This window comes from Panthera tigris, chromosome C1 (genome assembly GCF_018350195.1).
Source record: "Panthera tigris isolate Pti1 chromosome C1, P.tigris_Pti1_mat1.1, whole genome shotgun sequence".
In the NCBI taxonomy this organism is placed as follows: Eukaryota; Metazoa; Chordata; class Mammalia; order Carnivora; family Felidae; genus Panthera; species Panthera tigris.
Genome location: NC_056667.1, coordinates 185,908,529 through 185,928,421, shown reverse-complemented (window position 1 = coordinate 185,928,421; position 19,893 = coordinate 185,908,529). Strand labels below are relative to the sequence as shown.

The following is a 19,893-nucleotide window of genomic DNA, read 5'->3' as shown; positions in this document are numbered from 1 at the left end:
TTAGTGGTAAGCCAAGTCTTAGGTAAAATAAAGAGGAAATGTTCAGTGGAGCAGTTAAAGATGGGAGGTTGTTTGTTAACCCTGGGATGCTGGATTAAATGGGAGGACTGATAGCACGGCAGAGATGATGAGAGGTGGTGAACAAGGATACCCAAGGTTTACCTGGTTAAAAAAATGCCAACAGTCCTGACGATGAGAGAAGCAGCCCTATCATGAGTCAGCTTATCATGCAGATTTTTGTTAAACCCCACAAAGGAGTGCAGGCATGGTCCTTTAAGACTTGGAGAAAGGGGAACTATGACTAGCAGAAACATTTTTGTCTAAAACATAATGTAAATATTAACATTTACTTTTGGTACAACCCAGAATTTTTATTTTCTTCCAAATATTCATTATAATTGTATTTAGCTATTAAATTAACGTGATTAAAAATCACAATCTGATTTTCCAAAATTTATGAAATAGTTTAGATTACATATGGATGATTATATGAATGACTCTGTATTTGAGAATTTTATCATTTATTACTTTTTTCCAGAAAGGGTGCTTTATTGAAGAATTTCAAATGTTGAATAAAAACATAGTAAGAACTTTACTGAAACTCCCAAAGCTTTGTGCACATACTTAACATTTTTTATAGCTTTGCTCTGATATAGTTTTAACCTCTGATAGTGTTTCCATTCTCTTTGTTACTCTACCAGTCACTATTTGAATTCATAGAAATTTATTAAATAGAAAGAACAATATTTGCTCACAAAATCTTCATCTCCACCTTTTTGTTTGTTTGTTTTAAATGCTGCTACCTTACTGCTAAATGGTGAACAAGAAAACTGAAATCATTGGATAAGAGAGTAAAATATCCTAGCTGCTTCTTTGACTCTTCAGCTTTAATTGAGGAAATATTTTTCTCCTTGAGGAGTTTCTGAAGAGTTGTTTACAGTTCTCACTTGAATTTCTTTTTAAGTGCTTAAAATTATTATTTTGATTAATTGGTCTTCTATTCAAAGAGACTTTTGCCAATAGCTAAAACAGGGACAAGGAACATAAAGAAGAGAATGATGGACATTTGAGGTCATAACCTCTGATACCCTCCTTCATTTCACATTTGAGCAAGCTAGGGTTCAGAGAGATGAAATCACTTGTCTAAATAAAATTTTTATCTGAAAATGGAAGTGGAGATAGGAGAAGTGTGAGTAAATACTTTAAAACCATATGCATGTATGTTCATATATGTATCAAGGTAATCCTATTAATTATAAATTGAAATTTTCTCTTTAACACTCATATAATATTCCTTAACATAAAGTTTTTAACATTTCAGGAACTCCATAGATTCTTCTATCGGGGTTCCTTGGGTGAATTTTTTTTGTTTTTTAATCAGGATGTATTAATGCTTTGGTTTTTTAAACATAAATTTGTGATGTAAAAATATTAGTTGGCTATCACTTTTTCATTAAAATATCTTTCTGATCAATAAAATATTTGCCACGTGTTTAGTTTATCTGCAGGGTGGAGGTGGAATTTATGTTCTCCTATGGAAACTTTGGTTATGGATTTTCACATCAGGTTAGTTCCTCTCTTTTAAAAATTATTCTATAGCTCTTTAGTCAAATCTCTTCTGAGCCTCTATTCAGTTTGGTAAATCCTTTAAAATACATATTCTTTTTAAAAAATGAAATAAATATTTTTAAAAGAATGCTGTTTTTCTCCGGCCTAAGGATAAAGGAAACTACCATTTTTTATTTCCGTGTACATTTAAAAATAATCTTTATTCAAAACGCCTTTATCATAAAACTTTGCTCTTGTGTCTGTGTTTTCATTGGGTTAAAAACAATTATTTTAAGTATGTAAGAAGTGTAGATTTTTGTATCTAAAAATACTCATTAAAAATGGAGTCATTAATTATATTCACATAACATTTTTTACTCTGGTCACATATGTTCCTCCCCCCCCCCCCACAGTTATTTCAATATCTGGTGTTATTTGAGCCTTCCTTCATTTATCAAGAAAGTAGTATTTTCAAAGAAGTTAATCCTCCTAGCTTTGGCCTGCCCCCTTTAAATTCATTACATATATCCATGTTCCAGTGGAAACTTTTGTACATTAACCTGTGTCCTGTTTTTTTATTATGTCCTTAGGCTACATTTGTTTTGAAATAACTCTTGATATACCTTGGTATTATCACAACTTTGGGGCATTTACAAATCCAGTGCCATCAGTGGTGCTGTTATATAGGGGATATGACCTGTATACTTTGCATATAATCTTTCATTTCTGTTTTTTGCTATTTTTTTTATAGTCTTGGGTTTTTTTTTAAATTAGGAATTGAGAGTAGGTACATTATTCTTATTAAATAAGTCTATTGCTGTATTATCCCTGGTAAAATGTTATTCTAAAATTTTGCCTATGGTATATCATAATAGTTTTTAATGCATTTTGAATCAGAAGTGATATACAGAAGAAAGCACTAGACACAATCTTTTTTTCATCTTTTTTCCTTCTTTCCTTTGATTTTTCTTTCTTTTCCTTCTGCTTATTTATTTTCTTGTGAATTGGCCCTTATAGGGACTTCTGTTTAGTCCCTTTTGTAACAGTTTATAAGCACCAACTTCAGAGGTAGATTTTGTGTCCGGATATAAGTAAAACATGTGGCAATCACATTCGTAGGGGATATCCTCTTTTCAGATAAGACTAGGCAAGTATTATTTTATGTAAGTGGGCTCTACCAAAAACATGGAACAGAGGTATTAGGTGAAAAAGAGTGGGAAATATAAAAGTTTTTGATTTTGGTTCTATGTTGGTGAACTTTTCAGTAATATAGTTCCCTACTCCCCTGTCTTGATAACGTAAAAAGAGCACTACACTGGGGGCAGATAAAGCTGCATTCAAAACCTGGCTATGATGTCTCTTGGGTAACCCTTGAACAAAGTAGTTCATCTTCAGCATTTTTTTGTAAAATAGGCACAGTTATCTACATCATAGGATTATTGAGAGGATAAAATAATATTAAAGATATAATGTTCTTGACAGATATTTAGTGCTCCATAAATATTAGTTCTTTTTTCCTCTTTTAATTCTATTTCTTTTTTAATGTATTTAAGGCTTATAGTCCTAGAGAATAGTAGTATTAGAGTGAACTGTAATTGTAACTAAGCAGTGTTAAAACACACTTACGATTTTCTTCAGTTAAAACCTCTTCAGAAAATTGTTGAGCCATCCATGTTTATGAATATTGCACCACCTCCAGAAAGAACAGACCCTGTGACGTAAGTGTTTGAACACTTACGTACATAATAAGATTATGTGGCATTTAAAGCATTTAATCCATTTGATGGATCATTTTGGTGTCTTAAGACCTAGCCAGAATGGGCTAGACTCCAAGGTAAAGAGAGTAGTGAATTGTTTTGCTTAATAAGATGGGAGAAAATTTGGGTTTCTGGGTATATTCCTGGAGAAATAAGATAAAGAAGAGAGGGAGCTTCATGGCTGATGGGGGGAGGAGGGAAGGTAGGGTTAGCTTGATAAGGAAAGATAGTCAGTGAGATACCCTCTTCTAGAAGGAGGTGAGGGACTTGTAAGATCAAAGTGTCTAATAGTTCTCAGTTTTATGCTCTACAGTATAGTAGTGTTACCCCCACTTTGACATATTGCAGTTGTTACCTACAAATCTTCAGCAAAAAGTCCATGCTCAAAAAATGTTATTAGCAAACCAAAATTAAATGGTTTAATTTAAACCATTAAACCATTAAAAAATGTCAACCAATCTTAAAATTGAAACAGTAAAAATAGATAAAAGAAAAATGAGCACCTGAGATAGAAATTTAATCCATAGTGCTATCGAAGAAAAAGAAATGGAGAAAATAGGAATGAGGGAATTAGGTATAGGATGAGAACTTATGTTCTGAAGTGCTTATTATCCTGTAGTCTCACCAGCACTGGGTATTATCATTAAAAATAAATTTTGTCCACTTGATATTGGTCATTTGTTGAAATGGTAAAATTTGAATGTTTTATGTTTATTGATCATTGTTTCCTTTTCCACTCATTGATTCGATAAACATTCATTAAATGTCTGCTATATCTCCAAGGCATTGCAAATACTAAAATAAATGAGGCCTGGTCCCTGCCCTCTAGTAGCTCATGGTTTAGTGCAAAGTTAACTTGTAAAAAGAAATTATTATAATACAAATGAGATAAGAATCCTCCTAGAGGTAAACATAAGGAACTATGGGTGTGGGATAGTGGTGGAAGGAACAAAATTGGGTCATAGCAAAATTATTGATTTATGATAAGCAGAGATTCTGCATTTAATGTTGCAGATTAGGGTGTTAGAAAAGGCTCCATTTGGTTGTTTGGTTGCAGAAACATGAACCAAATGAAGCCCACTTGAGTGAATTAGAAATGCCAGACCTGCCTTGGTTTAATTAGAGGAAGGTATTCAAGGGCATAGAAAGATGGTGATATTGGCATGGATTTGTCTTTAAGACCTACTCACTCACCCAGGGAGGGTCCAGAAGATATACCTTTCACATGACAGTGAGAAGTAAATTTGTGAGGGGACCTCCACCCTTGAAGAACTCTGTGATTGCTTTTCTTTGTGGGCCAGACCTCACAGTGGGAGCTGCAGTCACTGAACTGGGAAAACCTGAATGCAATGGGAATAACTGGATTCCAGGATGGCAGGGGCCAAGTGATGGCACTCAACCACCAATGACAAGACACGTTACCGTAATAGACAGAGTCAGAGCAGCGATCAGAATAGTTTGACTCACATGGACCTTTGGCATTGGCTAATTAATCATGGTGTTCCTAGAAATAACATATATAGGAAGCCTACTAAATTCTTTCTTAATCTGTATAACCAGAAAAGTTCTAGGTCAAGTGAACAAAACTCTGACCTGAGTCATAAAAAGAGTCATAGCTCCTCAATCGTTTCCCAGATTTGAGCCAGTTTGCAGACCCAGAAACCTTCAAATGAAGGGGATGCTTTCTCCCCTTAAGGAGAGATGCTAGTATGCTGATAAAAATTTGTAATGTTAATCTTTCTCCCAGCTTTCCCAAAAGGGAAGGAGAGCCTTTTACCAGGGTTAATTGTACATTAGGGAAAAGGAAATAATCAGACCTTTCAGAGACTACTACTAGACTTTTCAGAGACTACTGGACACTACTGGCTCTGAAATGACACTAATTCCTGAAGACTCAAAACATCACTGTTGTCCACCAGAGTAGGGACTTAGGGAAGTCAGGTGATAAATGGAGTTTTAAACCCATCCTGTGGTTATTTCCCTAATTCCAGATTGCCTAATTGGCACCAACACACTTAGCTATAGGTGAATCGCTACATTGATTGCCTGACCTATGGACCTAGGGATTTTAGGGTGGGAAAAGCTAAATGGAAGCCACTAGAGAGCTACCTCTACCTAGGAAAACAGTAAGCCAAAAGCAATACCACATTCATGGAGGGATTCAGAGATTAGTGCCATTATCAAGGACTCAAAGATATAAAAGTGGTGATTCCCATCTCATCCCCATTAGGTCACTTATTTTGGCCTGTGCATAGAATAGATCTTGGAGAGTGACAGTAGATTGTTCTAAGCTTAACCAGGTAGTGATTCCGATTGCAGCTGCTGTACCAGGTGTGGTTTCATTTCTTGGACAGGTTAACACATCCCTTGGTACCTAGTATGCAACTAGTGATCTGGCAAATGCTATTTTCCCAGTATAAAGACCATAAAAAGCAGTTTGCTCTCTTTCAGCTGGCAAGGTCAGCAATATACTTTCACTGTCTTACCTCAGGTATATCAACTTCTCCAGCCCTATGTCATTAAATATGTTCACAGGAATCTTGATTGCCTTTCCCCTATATAAAACATTATACAGGTTCATTACAATGATGCCCTTTAAGCTGATTGGATCTAGTGAACAGAAAGTAGCAACTAATCTAACTTACTTAGGTAAGACATTTACATGTCAGAGGTTGTAGGAAGAATTCTGACAAAAATTCAGGGGTCTTCTACCTCATTGAAATTTTGAGGAGCCAGTGGTATGGGACTTGTCGAGATAATCTTGCTAAGGTGAAAGAAAAGTTGTTGCAACTGGCCCTTCCTATAACTAAAACAGAGGCACAACACTGGTGGATTTTTTGGATTTTGGAGACAACTTATTCCTCATTTGGGTGTGCTACTCTGGCCCATCTAACAAGTGACTGGAAAAAAATATATATATATATAATCTTTTTTCCCCTCCTCATATCTTACCATCATGTAACATACGCTATATTGACTTTATATTATAATTGACTTTATATTCTATTTAAGTATTGTTAAACTTGCATCACACTATTTAAGTTTCAGGGTATTAAGAAGAGTAAACATCACTCAAAGACTTTTATTCTTTTCTGGGGAAGAGGCTAGTGAGTTTTTGGTTGTATGCAGGATAGTTATGTCATGTTATTGTTCTCATTTGGAGATCAAATATGTTTTAAAGAGATACTTCTGGGTGTCAGGTTGACAAGTGGTGGGTGGACTTGTGATGATTAATTTTATGTGTCAACTTGACCAAATCTAGAGGTTGGGAGAGAGGTCTGGGATTAAACACTTTCTTTCTTTCTTTCTTTCTTTCTTTCTTTCTTTCTTTCTTTCTTTCTCTTCTTTCTTTTCTTTCATGTTTGTTTATTTTTTGAGAGAAAGACAAAGCACAAACAGGGGAGGGGCAGAGAGAGGGAGACAGAGTCCAAACGAGGCTCCAAGCTCTGAGCTGTCAGCACATAGCCTGATGCGGGCCTCGAACCCATGGACCATGAGATCATGACCTGAGCCAAAGTCAGATGCTCAACCAACTGAGCCACCCAGGCACCTCTGGGCTTAAACACTTTCTACTCCTCATTAGAACTTCAGGTCCTTATCTCCTTTCCCATCCCTGCTGCCCATCTTTGTAGTAAGAGTGCTCAAGAGAGCACTTCTGTCAGGATCTCTGATCTTTTTCTTTTTTCCTAGCTCTACCCTCTGATGGTTCAAGGTAGACAGGTGAGATTGCAATGTAGAATTGATAGCTACCACTGATTTTAGAAGTGTCATTTGTGTAATTTCAATATTTAACATTATAACCAATTTTGCAGAAATGTAATTACACCACAGCCAATAGAATATCCAGCATTCCTATCCCCAGACCTGAATGTTACTGTTGGGATGCCAACTGCAATGCCCCAATCCAACCAGCCATCTGTAGTGCGACTTGAAAAACTTCAGCAACAACCTCGGGAAAGGTAAAAAAAAAAAAAAAAAAAAAAAAAGTCTTCATCTCATTTATGTGTTATTTGTACATTAATTTTTTCTTTTGAGACATGAGCTTTAGATATTTGTTTAGAAAAGTCAATGAAATGACAGGAAAAGAGGTGATAACTTATTTATAAAGTATAATACTTGCTCTACTCTTGACTCAACATGTATTCTATAGGTCTCTTGTGCTTTTTTCTGTATTTCCCATCCTTTTTTCTCTATGCTTCAGTGTAAATAATTTCTCCCATCGTATCTTACAGTTCACTGGTTCTTTTTTCTTTGTTTCTAATCTGTTGTTAAACTAATTGAATTCTTTTGTGTGTGTATGGGTTTTTTTTTTAAGTTTATTTATTTTGAGAGAGAGGAGAGAGAGAGAGAGAGTGAGCTGAGGAGGAGTAGAGAGAAGGAAAGAGAGAGAAAACCAAGAAGCTCCACACTGTCAAGTGCAGAGCCTGATGTGGGGTTCAAACTCACAAACCATAAAATCATGACCTGAACTGAAATCTGGAGTCAGACACTTAACCGACTGATCCACCCAGATACCCCAAACCAATTGAATTCTTAATTTCAGTTATTTTATTGAAGTTATTTTCCTTTATTTTATAGTTTCCACTTCTCTACCAAAATCCCCTGACTTCTCTTTGAATTCTTTGAACATATTAGTCATTGCTATTTTTTAAGTTTATTTCTTTATTGGGGTACCTGGGTGGCTCAGTTGGTTAAGCGTCCAACTTCAGCTCAGATCATGATCTCAACATTCGTCAGTTCGACCCCATGTCAGGCTCTGTGCTGTGCTCCAGCTCAGAGCCTGGAGCCCACTTCAGATTCCGCATCTCCTTCTCTCTCTGCCCCTCCTCCGCTCGCACTCTGTGCCTCTCTCAAAAATAAAAACATTAAAAAAAATTTTTAGGTTTATTTATTTTGAGAGAGAGAGCAAGAGAGAATGCATACACATGAGCGGAGAAGGGACAGAGAGGGAGGGAGAGAGAGACTACAAAGCAGGCTCCACACCATCAGCATAGAGCCTGACATGGGGCTTGATCTCACAAACTATGAGGTCATGACCTTAGCCGAGATCAAGAGTTGGCTGCTTCACTGATTGAGCCACCCAGGCACCCCAACCATTGCTATTTTAAAGTTCATCTGTGGTAACTTTATTATCTGGATCTCCTGTAGGTCTGTTTCTATTGGGTTTTTTCCCCTCATAATTTTCAGTCAAGCCTTACATTCTCATATACCTAGCTATTTTTATTGAGTGCCAAACATTGTATCTGTAGAACTAATTTGTGGCTCTTGATTGTATATTCTTACAGGGAGGATAGACACTTGCATCTGTCAGCCAACTAGACTAGGAAACTAGCAATCCCAGATCACCTTAATTCACTTGAGATTGAGATTGAAATGATTTAGGTTTGTTTCCTACGAGGATTAGTCTTTTAGTGGTTTAATCTTATTCCTAGTAGTAGGACTGGGACTAATGTGAGGCAAGTAAGTCACAAGACAAGGAGGCTCTTATTCTCGTGGTTTAACCTTTTGGGGTCCCAACTGAAAGCCTAGATGTTTACCTTGGCTTTTCATCCTTGGCAGGGTCTGAACTCTGCTTTTTGTTCCCTAATTCTGGCATATCTATCTCCAGGCTCTTCTTATTTTCTTAGCTCTTAGCCACCACAAATGCCTGGAAGGAAAAATGGTACCAAATGATGGGGCTTATTGTCTCTGAAATTCCTATAATCTTGGATCTGTAAATCCTTGGTGCTTTTATAACTGACTGATGCTTTCAGACACAATTTTTTAAAATTTTTATTAAAAAAATTTTTTTAATGTTTATTTATTTTTGAGAGAGAAACAGAGACAGACTGCAAGTGGGGAAGTGGCAGACAGAGAGGAAACAAAGAATCTGAAGTAGGCTCCAGGCTCTGAGCTGTCAGCACAGAGCCCGACACAGGGCTTTAATTCATAGCGAGATCCTGACCTGAGCTGATGTTGGACTCTTAAGCAACTGAGCCATCGAGGTGCCCCACTTTCAAATATAATTTTTAAAAAAATATTGTCCAGCCTTTTTAGTTGTGTAGTAAGATGGTTTATCTGAAGTAACCTAGTCCACCATTGCCAGAAGCAGAACTCCTTGGTCACTTAAAAAATGATTATTTATGTTGAATACATTTTTTACTCAGACTCATAACTTATTAATTCATTAACATTGAGCTGAATGACCAAAGAACCCTTGTATCCTCTATTCTGATGTTTTATTCGTTTAGTAACATTATTGAATACCTAGTGTGTGTCAGGCACTATTATGGGGTACTAGATATACAATGGTGATTTTTAAAAACATATTTGTTAGTGTCCTCTTTCCTTCTTTGTAAGCATAATGAAGGTTTATCAATACCCCCATCCCACCCCCACCAAAGTCTGCTGTTAGTTTCATTGATTTTTTTTTTCTGTTGTCTTTTTAGTTTCTATTTTTCCCCACTCTGGTCTTTGTTATTTCCTTTGTTTTACTAATTTTGGCTTAGTTCTTTTTCCTGGTTCCTTGAAGTATAAAATTATTTGAGATCTTTCTTTTTCTTATTGTAAATGCTTACTGCTTTTAACTTACCTCTTAGAAGTGTTTTTGCTACATCCCATAAGTTTTTATATGTTGTATTTCCATTTTCACTTGTCTCAAGATATTTAAAAATATTTTTCTTTTGGTTTCCTCTTTGACCCACTGGTTATTCAGTAGCATGTTGCTTAATCTCTGCTGAAAATTTGTGAAATTAGCAGTTTCTTCTCGGAATTGATTATGGTCAGAAAGGATGCTTGATATGATTTTAGTCATCTTAAATTTATGAGTACTTGTTTTATGGCCTAACATATCTATCCTGAAGAATGTTTCACATGTACTTAAGATGACCATTGGATGGAATGTTCTATAGAAGTATTAACTCTGTGATTTAATGTGTAGTTTAGCTTCAGTGTTTCTTTATAAATTTTCTGTTTGGTTGATCTATCTATTGAGGTAAGTGGGGTTTTAAAGTCCCTTACTATTATTATATTGCTGTCTAGATAACAGAGGCAGTAACCTCTTTGACATCAGCCATAGGAACTTCTTACTAGATATGTCTCCTGAGGCAAGGGAAACAAAAGCAAAAATGAACTGTTGGGACTTCATCAAAATAAAAACCTTCTGCACAGTGAAGGAAACAATCAACAAAACTAAAAGCAACCCATGGAATAAGAGAAGATATTTGTGAATGACATATCTGATAAAGGGTTAGTATCTAAAATATATAAAGAACTTAGACATCTCAACACCCAAAAACCAATGAAAGAACGGGCAGAAGATATGAATAGACATTTTCCCAAAGAAGACATCCAGATGGCCAACAGACATGTAAAAAGATGCTCAGGGAAATACAAATCAAACTGCAATGAGATACCCCTCACACCTGTCAGAATGGCTAAAATGAACAACACAAGAAACAACTGATGGATAAAAGAGAGCCATCTTACACTGTTGGTGGGAATGCAAACTAGTGCAGCTACTTAGGACAAAACAGTATGGAGGTTCCTCAAAAAGTTAAAAATCCAGCAATGGCACTACTAGGTATTTACCCAAAGAATACAAAAAATACTAATTCAAAGGGATACATGCACCCCAATGTTTATAGCAGCATTATCAACAGTAGCCAAATTATGGAAAGAGCCCAAATGTCCATTAACTGATGAGTGGATAAAGACAGACACACACACACACACACACACGAATATTACTCAGGCATGAGGAATGAAATGTTGCTATTTGCAATGACATGGATGGAGCTAGAGTATTATGCTAAGTGAAATAAGTCAGAGAAAGACAAATACCATATGATTTCACTCATAGGCAGAATTTAAGAAACAAAGGAAATGATCATAGGGGAAAAAAGAGAGAAACCAAGAAACAGCCTCTTAGCTATAGAGAACAAGCTAATGGTTACCAGAGGGGAGGTCGGAGGGAGGGACGGGTTAAATGAGTGATGGTGATTAAAGAGTGTACTTAGTGTGATGCACACCAGGTGTTGTATGTGAATTTTGAATCACTAAATTGTACGCCTGAAACTAATAATACATTGTATATTAACTAACTGGAATTTGAATAAAAACTTAAATCATCACTATCAAAAATGTGTTTTGTGTGCCGTTATGAGATTGAATCCTCTCCTCAACCCTCCTCAGGTAGCTACTGCTCTCATTTTTTTTATAATCATTCCTTTCTTTCATATTCTTAATATACTGCTGGTTTGCCTCTCAGAACATTTTATAAGTGTATCATACTGAATGTATTCTTCTGTGAATCATGCCATATATGTTCTTCTGTCACTTATTTTTTAAATGTATACCTGATTTCTTTCTTTAGGCTGGAAAAAATGAAAAAAGAATATAGGAATCTGAGTACATGGATAGAAAAAGCTAGCTATTTAGAAAGAGTTCTTACCCCAAAATTGGCCAATAAAGAATGTAAGGTAATTAACGTAATACATTCTCCATATCTAACTTTTAATACTATTTATTTAAAAAAGATTATGATAATTAAAAGTGATAATAAGATATTGCTTAGTTTTTGATATATAAAATGCTATTCATGATTCATGTACTTTCCTATTTTCCTAATGTGACATTCAATAAATGTTAACTAATAATTTGTAAGATTTGGTTTTTTAACAGCTTTGTTAAGATATAATTCACCTGCTTAAAGTATAGAATTCAGTGACCTTTAGTATATTCACAGAATTGTATGTCCATTGCTATAATCAATTTTCAAACATTATTACCCCCCGAAGAAACCCCCTAACCAAACCTCTCACACCCCTCTAGCCCTAGACAATAACGAATATCCTTCCTGTTTTCGTAGATTTGCTGATCCTAAACATTTCATTTGAGTGGAACCAATGAATATATAGTTCTTTGTGACTTGCTTCTTTAATTTAGCATAGTGTTTTCAGGATTCATCCCATTGTAGCATGTAGCAATACTTTGTTTCTTTTTACTGCCAAATAATATTCCACTATATGGATATGTACCACATTTTGTTTATCCTCATCAGTTGATGGACATTTGGGTTGTTTTGACTTTTTAGCTGTCATCAGTTATGCTCCTGTGACCATTCATATGCAGATTTTTATGTGGGCATATGTTTGTGATTTTCTTGGGTATATACCTAGGAGTGGAATTGTTAGATCATACAGTAATTCCCTCTTTAACTTTTTCAGGAACTGTCAAACTGTTTTCCATATCAGCTGCACAATTTTACGTCCAACCAACAATGTACGAAGGTTCCATATATTCTCCAACACTTGTTATTTTACTTTTCTGTTGTTGTTGTTTTAATTATAGCCATCCTAGTGGTTTGAAGTGGTAACTCTTCGGTAGTGGTTTTGATTTGCCTTTCTCTGATAACCATTGATGTGAACATCTTTTCATGTGTTTACTGGCCATTTGTATATCTTCTTTGATAAATGTTTGTTCAAATCCTTTGTTGATTTTTAAAAATTGGGTTATTTTTATTTTTTAATTTTTTAATGTTTATTTTTGAGAGAGAGAGAGAGAGAGAGAGAGAGAGAGCAAGCAAGCGTGAGTGGAGGGAGGGGCAGAGAGAGAGACATACACACACACACACAGAATGTGAAGCAAGCTCCAGGCTCTGAGCTGTCAGCACAGAGCCTGACACGGGGCTTGAACTCACCAACTGCGAGATCATGACCTGAAGTCAGACGCTTAACTGAGTCACCCACGCATCCCTAGGTTATTTTTATTTTTATTGTTCAGTTGTAAGAGTTCTTTATATATTTTGAATACTAGACCTTTGTCACATATATAAGTGAGGTTTAATATTTAGAAATATAATCTAACCAGGGCACCTGGGTGACTCAGTCAGGTAAGCGTCTGACTTTGGCTCAGGTCATGATCTCACTGTTGATGGGTTCGAGCCCCGAGTTGGGCTCTGTACTGACAGCTCAGAGCCTGGAGCCTGCTTCACATTCTGTGTCTCCTTCTCTCCTGTCCCTCCCTTGCTTACTCTCTGTCTCTGTGTCTCAAAATAAATAAACATCAAAAAAATTTTTAGAAACCTATATATTTTGACCTGTGGCAATAGAGATTCAAAGAGGTTTCAGTAAATTCATAAAATGTTGACTAAGATCCCAGCCTTGAAGTGGTAGTCATAACATACAGATATATTAATGATTTTCAGTGCCTCATTATAATTGGGCATAGTGATACTGCTTTAGGGTAAATTGATTAGCACTTCCTCATACAGAATTAGTATTTTATGGAAAATTTGGGGGGCTCTTCATTAAAGGAACTATGGACTTTGTGTTCTTATTAAAACATCAATATTTTATAACAGTCAGGGATCACGCTACCTTATAATTCCTCTTTGCAACTTATAGGCCATAATGTTTTCCAATAAAAAAGTAATCTGTTTTCTGGGTGTATTCTCTTATGTCACTTGAAGTTACAATATTATGTCATTTATCTCATAATCTTTTTCTCTCCTACATTTGTCACTCAAATACCCTATCAATTCTTGGATATCCTCTCCTTGGAACATTAACTCCTAGCTAGAGTATACTCTTGAAGATAGTGTTGTTTGGATTGCTTTTCTCATAAACCCATATTCTTCTGTAAATTTTAAAGAAGGTAATAAAAGAAGTTATAAAGGCAGATTAGCTCTGTCAACATTTCTCCAATATCTTTTTTTTTCTTGTTTCTAGGGAAGTGATACCAATGAGGTACTTGAAAGCCAATTTGAAAAGAAGTCTGAAGATACTGTAATATCAGGTTCAGAAACTTAATTCACATTATTTATTTATTATTAAGATAATTAAAAAGAAGGTGGTTGTATCACAAAAAGAAAATTAATAATTTGCTTTAGGTGGATTTCATTTTTTTCTTGGAAATAAATATGCATCTCATTATAGTTTTACTATTAGGTATTTATTTTGTAACACCTTAAAGAAAAGGCTTAGACCCAATTAAGAGTTATTTTTTTTAAATGCTCCTGTATTCCTTGTAAGGACAAGAAAATAGTTAAATCTTAACTATGATCTATGAAAAAGGTATATTCTTAAACGTTAGCTGTAGAGGTGTGTGTGTGTGTAAGAGGAAGGAAGACAGCGGAGGGCAGGAAATTAAATTAGCATTAAATTTTAGAACTTACCACAAATTATCAATAAGATAATGGAAGAGATTGTTATGGTAGTCTTTAAAAAAATCTCTCTGTTAAAAGATACATTTAGAAAGTAAGTTAAAATATATGCATAATACTATATCTATAAAATCTTGGATTCTGCCGGTGTAGAATAATGATTTATTGTTGCAAGACTTGTGCCACAAATTACTTCTCTACTTCCCTGCTTCTACCTCCTGGCCACCTTAGCTTTTGATATGTTCTTTTCCTAACCTCTGAGGATCAACCAGACTAGCAGAGCTACTGAATCTTTAGCCTACTCTTCACCTGAAATGCTCGTTTCACGAGTAAGAGAATCAGTTTCCCTCTTCCCTATCAGTGTTGAAGATTGGAGGTTTACCTCTCTTACTCACTGGTGGTTGCCAACTTTTTTTTCCCCAGAGAGTTTATTTTTATTTTTATTTATTATTATTTTTTTCTTATCCAAAGAGTTTTTTTTTTTTTCCTTAGCTGAAGAGTTTATTTCAAGTCTGGTGACTTGTTTTCTTCTGGTATTCCTGTATCTTCTTATAGCTTCAGCTAACATTTATTCATCACTGTGTTGCAGGCCTTTAGCCTTTACCTGGATTATATAACTCAATCCTCACATCAGTCAGTTGAGGGTGCTATTATTATTTATCCAGATTTTACACATGAGAAAGCTGAGGATCAAACAGATTAAGTAACCAGTCAAAAGTTACACAGCCATTAACTGATTGGGGTTGAATTTGAACCTCGTCTGTTTGACCCAAGAGCTCAAACATTTGGGGTGCCTGGGTGGCTCAGTCGGTTAAGTGTTGACTCTTGATTTTGTCTCAGGTCATGATCTCACGGTTTGTGATTCCAGCCCTGCATTGGGCTCTGCACTGACAGTGTGGAGCTTCTTTGAAATCCTCTTTCTCTCTGCCCCTCCCCTATTCTCTCTGTCTGTCTGTCTGTCTCTCTCTCTCTCTCAAAATAAGTAAATAAAAACTTTAAAAAGTATATCAAGAGCTCAAGCATTTAACCATATTGCTGCTCACATCTTACATATACTTGTGTCATACCTATAAGATAAGCCATCATTATCCTGTTTTACATATGGGAAAACCAAAGCTCAGAAAAATGGGTAAGCTGACCCCACAGCTAATAGTGACCATAATAAATTTTGTTTTATACTAGACTTAATACATACCTTTCTATCTCAATTTTTTATTCCTTCTTTCTTCCTTTTAGGTTTTCTTTTCTACTTGATAAATATAGACACTATATTTCTAGAAAAATTTTTATAAATGCTTCAGTCAGCCTCTTTTTTTTTTTTTCAACGTTTTTTTTTTTTTTTTTTTTTTTTTTATTTTTGGGACAGAGAGAGACAGAGCATGAACAGGGGAGGGTCAGAGAGAGGGAGACACAGAATCGGAAACAGGCTCCAGGCTCCGAGCCATCAGCCCAGAGCCTGACGCGGGGCTCGAACTCACGGACCGCGAGATCGTGACCTCAGTCAGCCTCTTTTGAATGGTCCTAATTTCTCTGGATACATAAAACTTTATTCCAGTATCTTTTTTTCAGTCCCAGCTCTGTCACTGACCATACGGGATTTATTTTATTTCCTCTTGACTTGTAGCAAAATATACTGTTTACCTGTTTTTATGTCTTACATTGATGAATCTGAAATCTTACCACTTTATGCATGTTTTCATTTTAAGTCCTCACTTTTTCATTTACCATTCCCCTATCTGCCCAGAGAGTCATCAGCCTGTTTTTACTAAATAGTATTTATGTGTGAATAGCTGCTTTGATTTAAATTGCTCTTTGTTCTTGGTGAGAAAGATCCTAATAGTATCTTATTAGTGTACATATATAAAAATGTTTATTTTATAATATAATAATAAAATATTACAATTCACTTATTTACAGATGTCCCCTGTATAAAGAAAGGAGCTGAAACTGCTCCAAGTGAGGTAAGGGAACTTGGAAGAGAACTTCTAATAGTCACTGTTTTTAAAGGGATGAAACATTTATAAATAAAAAAAATATTTGTGGATGGGGGGAAAAAAGCACCCAAGAAGTTATTCAGGTTTTTATGGTTATTTCTGTTATGGTAGTATCTGTATAATTACATTATTTAGTTGAGTTAATTTACACTCTTCAAAGGGAAATTACAGCATAAAATGGTAATATTTAAAAATACATATGAAGATGGGGACAAAAAATGTTGACGAAGAGAAAGGAGGCAGCAATTAATAAAAGCATAAAGTTAGTTCTGCACATTGATCTTAGAAATTGATGCCACAGACCTAACCACATTCATTACTTTCTCTATGGGTTTATAATCTATGTTTAAAATATAAAGAAAAAAATAGAGTTCACGTAATATTATTTGCATTTTAGCTAATTTTACATAGGAATTCATTCCATAAAGCAATGGATCCGTGTGTAAACCAACAAAGAATAAAAGATTTTTCTATACTACTTGACAAATAGGATTTAATATTTTTCATTGTGGGGTGAATGTCTTCTAAATATCAATTGAAGAGTCAACATGTACTGGTTTCCCCAGTCCAAGGAGACAGAGGGGAAAAAAGACAACATAGAGAATTTATCTTTCTTTTTTTTTTTTTTAATATGAAATTTATTGTCAAATTGGTTTGCATGCAACACCCAGTGCTCATCCCAACAGGTGCCCTCCTCAATACCCATCACCCACCCTCCCCTCCCTCCCACCCCCCATCAACCCTCGGTTCTCAGTTTTTAAGAGTCTCCTATGTTTTGGCTCCCTCCCTCTCTAACCTTTTTTTTTTCCTTCCCCTCCCCCATGGTCTTCTGTTAAGTTTCTCAGGATCGACATAAGAGTGAAAACATATAGTATCTGTATTTCTCTGTATGGCTTATTTCACTTAGCATCACACTCTCCAGTTCCATCCATGTTGCTACAAAGGGCCATATTTCGTTCTTTCTCATTGCCATGTAGTACTCCATTGTGTATATAAACCACAATTTCTTTATCCATTCATCAGTTGATGGACATTTAGGCTCTTTCCATCATTTGGCTATTGTTGAGAGTGCTGCTGTAAACATTGGGGTACAAGTGCCCCTATGCATCAGTACTACTGTATCCCTTGGGTAAATTCCTAACAGTGCTATTGCTGGGTCATAGGGTAGGTCTATTTTTAATTTTTTGAGGAACCTCCACACTGTTTTCAGAGTGGCTGCACCAGTTTGCATTCCCACCAATGGTGCAAGAGGGTTCCCATTTCTCCACATCCTCACCAGCATCTATAGTCTCCTGATTTGTTCATTTTGGCCACTCTGACTGGCGTGAGGTGATATCTGAGTGTGGTCTTGATTTGTATTTCCCTGATGAGGAGGGACGTTGAGCATCTTTTCATGTGCCTGTTGGCCATCTGGATGTCTTCTTCAGAGAAGTGTCTATTCATGTTTTCTGCCCATTTCTTCACTGGATTGTTTTTCGGGTGTGGAGTTTGATGAGCTCTTTATAGATTTTGGATACTAGCCCTTTGTCCGATAAGTCATTTGCAAATATCTTTTCCCATTCCGTTGGTTGCCTTTTAGTTTTGTTGATTGTTTCCTTTGCTGTGCAGAAGCTTTTTATCTTCATGAGGTCCCAGTAGTTCATTTTTGCTTTTAATTCCCTTGTCTTTGGGGATGTGTCAAGTAAGAAATAGCTGCAGCTGAGGTCAGAGAGGTCTTTTCCTGCTTTCTCCTCTAGGGTTTTGATGGTTTCCTGTCTCACATTCAGGTCCTTTATCCATTTTGAGTTTATTTTTGTGAATGGTGTAAGAAAGTGGTCTAGTTTCATCCTTCTGCATGTTGCTGTCCAGTTCTCCCAGCACCATTTGTTAAAGAGACTGTCTTTTTTCCATTGGATATTCTTTCCTGCTTTGTCAAAGATGAGTTAGCCATACATTTGTGGGTCTAGTTCTGGGGTTTCTATTCTATTCCATTGGTCTATGTGTCTGTTTTTGTGCCAATACCATGCTGTCTTGATGATTACAGCTTTGTAGTGGAGGCTAAAGTCTGGGATTGTGATGCCTCCTGCTTTGGTCTTCTTCTTCAAAATTACTTTGGCTATTCAGGGTCTTTTGTGGTTCCATACAAATTTTAGGATTGCTTGTTCTAGCTTTGAGACGAATGTTGGTGCAATTTTGTTTGGGATTGCACTGAATGTATAGATAGCTTTGGGTAGTAGTGACATTTTAACAATATTTATTCTTCCAACCCATGAGCACGGAATGTTTTTTCATTTCTTTATATCTTCTTCAATTTCCTTCATAAGCTTTCTATAGTTTTCAGCATACAGATCTTTTATATCTTTGGTTAGGTTTATCCCTAGGTATTTTATGCTTCTTGGTGCAATTGTGAATGGGATCAGTTTATTTGTCTTTCTGTTGCTTCATTATTAGTGTATAAGAATTCAACTGATTTCTGTACATTGATTTTGTATCCTGCAACTTTGCTGAATTCATGTATCAGTTCTAGCAGACTTTTGGTGGAGTCTGTTGGGTTTTCCATGTATAATATCATGTCATCTGCAAAAAGTGAAAGCTTAACTTCATCTTTGCCAATTTTGATGCCTTTGATTTCCTTTTGTTGTCTGATGGCTGATGCTAGAACGTCCAACACTGTGTTAAACAACAGCAGTGAAAGTGGACATCCCTGTCGTGTTCCTGATCTCAGGGTGAAAGCTCTGAGTTTTTCCCCATTGAGGTTGATATTAGCTATGGGCTTTTCATAAATGGCTTTTATGATGTTTAAGTATGTTCCTTCCATCCCGACTTTCTTGAGGGTTTTTATTAAGAAAGGATGCTGAATTTCGTCAAATACTTTTTCTGCATCAATTGACAGGATCATATGGTTCTTTTCTTTTATTAATGTGATGTATCACATTGATTGATTTATGAATGTTGAACCAGTCCTGCAGCCCATGAATGAATCCCACTTGATCATGGTGAATAATTCTTTTTATATGCTGTTGAATTTGATTTGCTAGTATCTTGTTGAGAATTTTTGCATCCATAGTTATCAGGTATATTGGCCTGTAGTTCTCTCTTTTTGCTGGGTCTCTGTCTGGTTTAGGAATCAAAGTAATGCTGGCTGCATAGAATGAGTCTGGAAGTTTTCCTTCCCTTTCTGTTTCTTTGGAACAGCTTGAGAAGGATAAGTATTATCTCTGTTTTAATACAGAATTCCCCTGGGAAGCCATCTGGTCCTGGATTCTTATTTGTTGGGAGATTTTTCATAACTGATTCCATTTCATCACTGGCTATGGGTCTGTTCAAATTTTCTATTTCTTCCTGTTTGAGTTTTGGAAGTGCGTGTGTGCCTAGGAATTGGTCCATTTTTTCCAGGTTGTCCAGTTTGTTGGCATGTAATTTTTCATAGTATTCCCTGATAATTGCTTGTACTTCTGAGGGATTGGTTGTA

The 19,893-nt window shown here is 35.9% G+C and overlaps 1 protein-coding gene across 7 annotated transcripts in view; it reads left to right on the top strand.

Annotated features, from left to right (window-relative positions):
• The window catches only part of C2CD6 (C2 calcium dependent domain containing 6), a 147,836-nt gene that overhangs the window by 45,592 nt on the left and 82,351 nt on the right, over positions 1-19,893 (top strand). For 6 of the 7 annotated variants that reach the window (XM_042995068.1, XM_042995070.1, XM_042995071.1 and 3 more), the window contains 7 exons: positions 539-583; positions 1,498-1,566; positions 3,187-3,266; positions 7,118-7,264; positions 11,659-11,764; positions 14,015-14,081; positions 16,366-16,409. In XM_042995068.1, coding sequence (XP_042851002.1) covers positions 539-583; positions 1,498-1,566; positions 3,187-3,266; positions 7,118-7,264; positions 11,659-11,764; positions 14,015-14,081; positions 16,366-16,409 — 558 coding nt within the window. The remainder of the gene's footprint in view (positions 1-538; positions 584-1,497; positions 1,567-3,186; positions 3,267-7,117; positions 7,265-11,658; positions 11,765-14,014; positions 14,082-16,365; positions 16,410-19,893) is intronic. The other variant, XM_042995067.1, reaches the window with a different exon arrangement.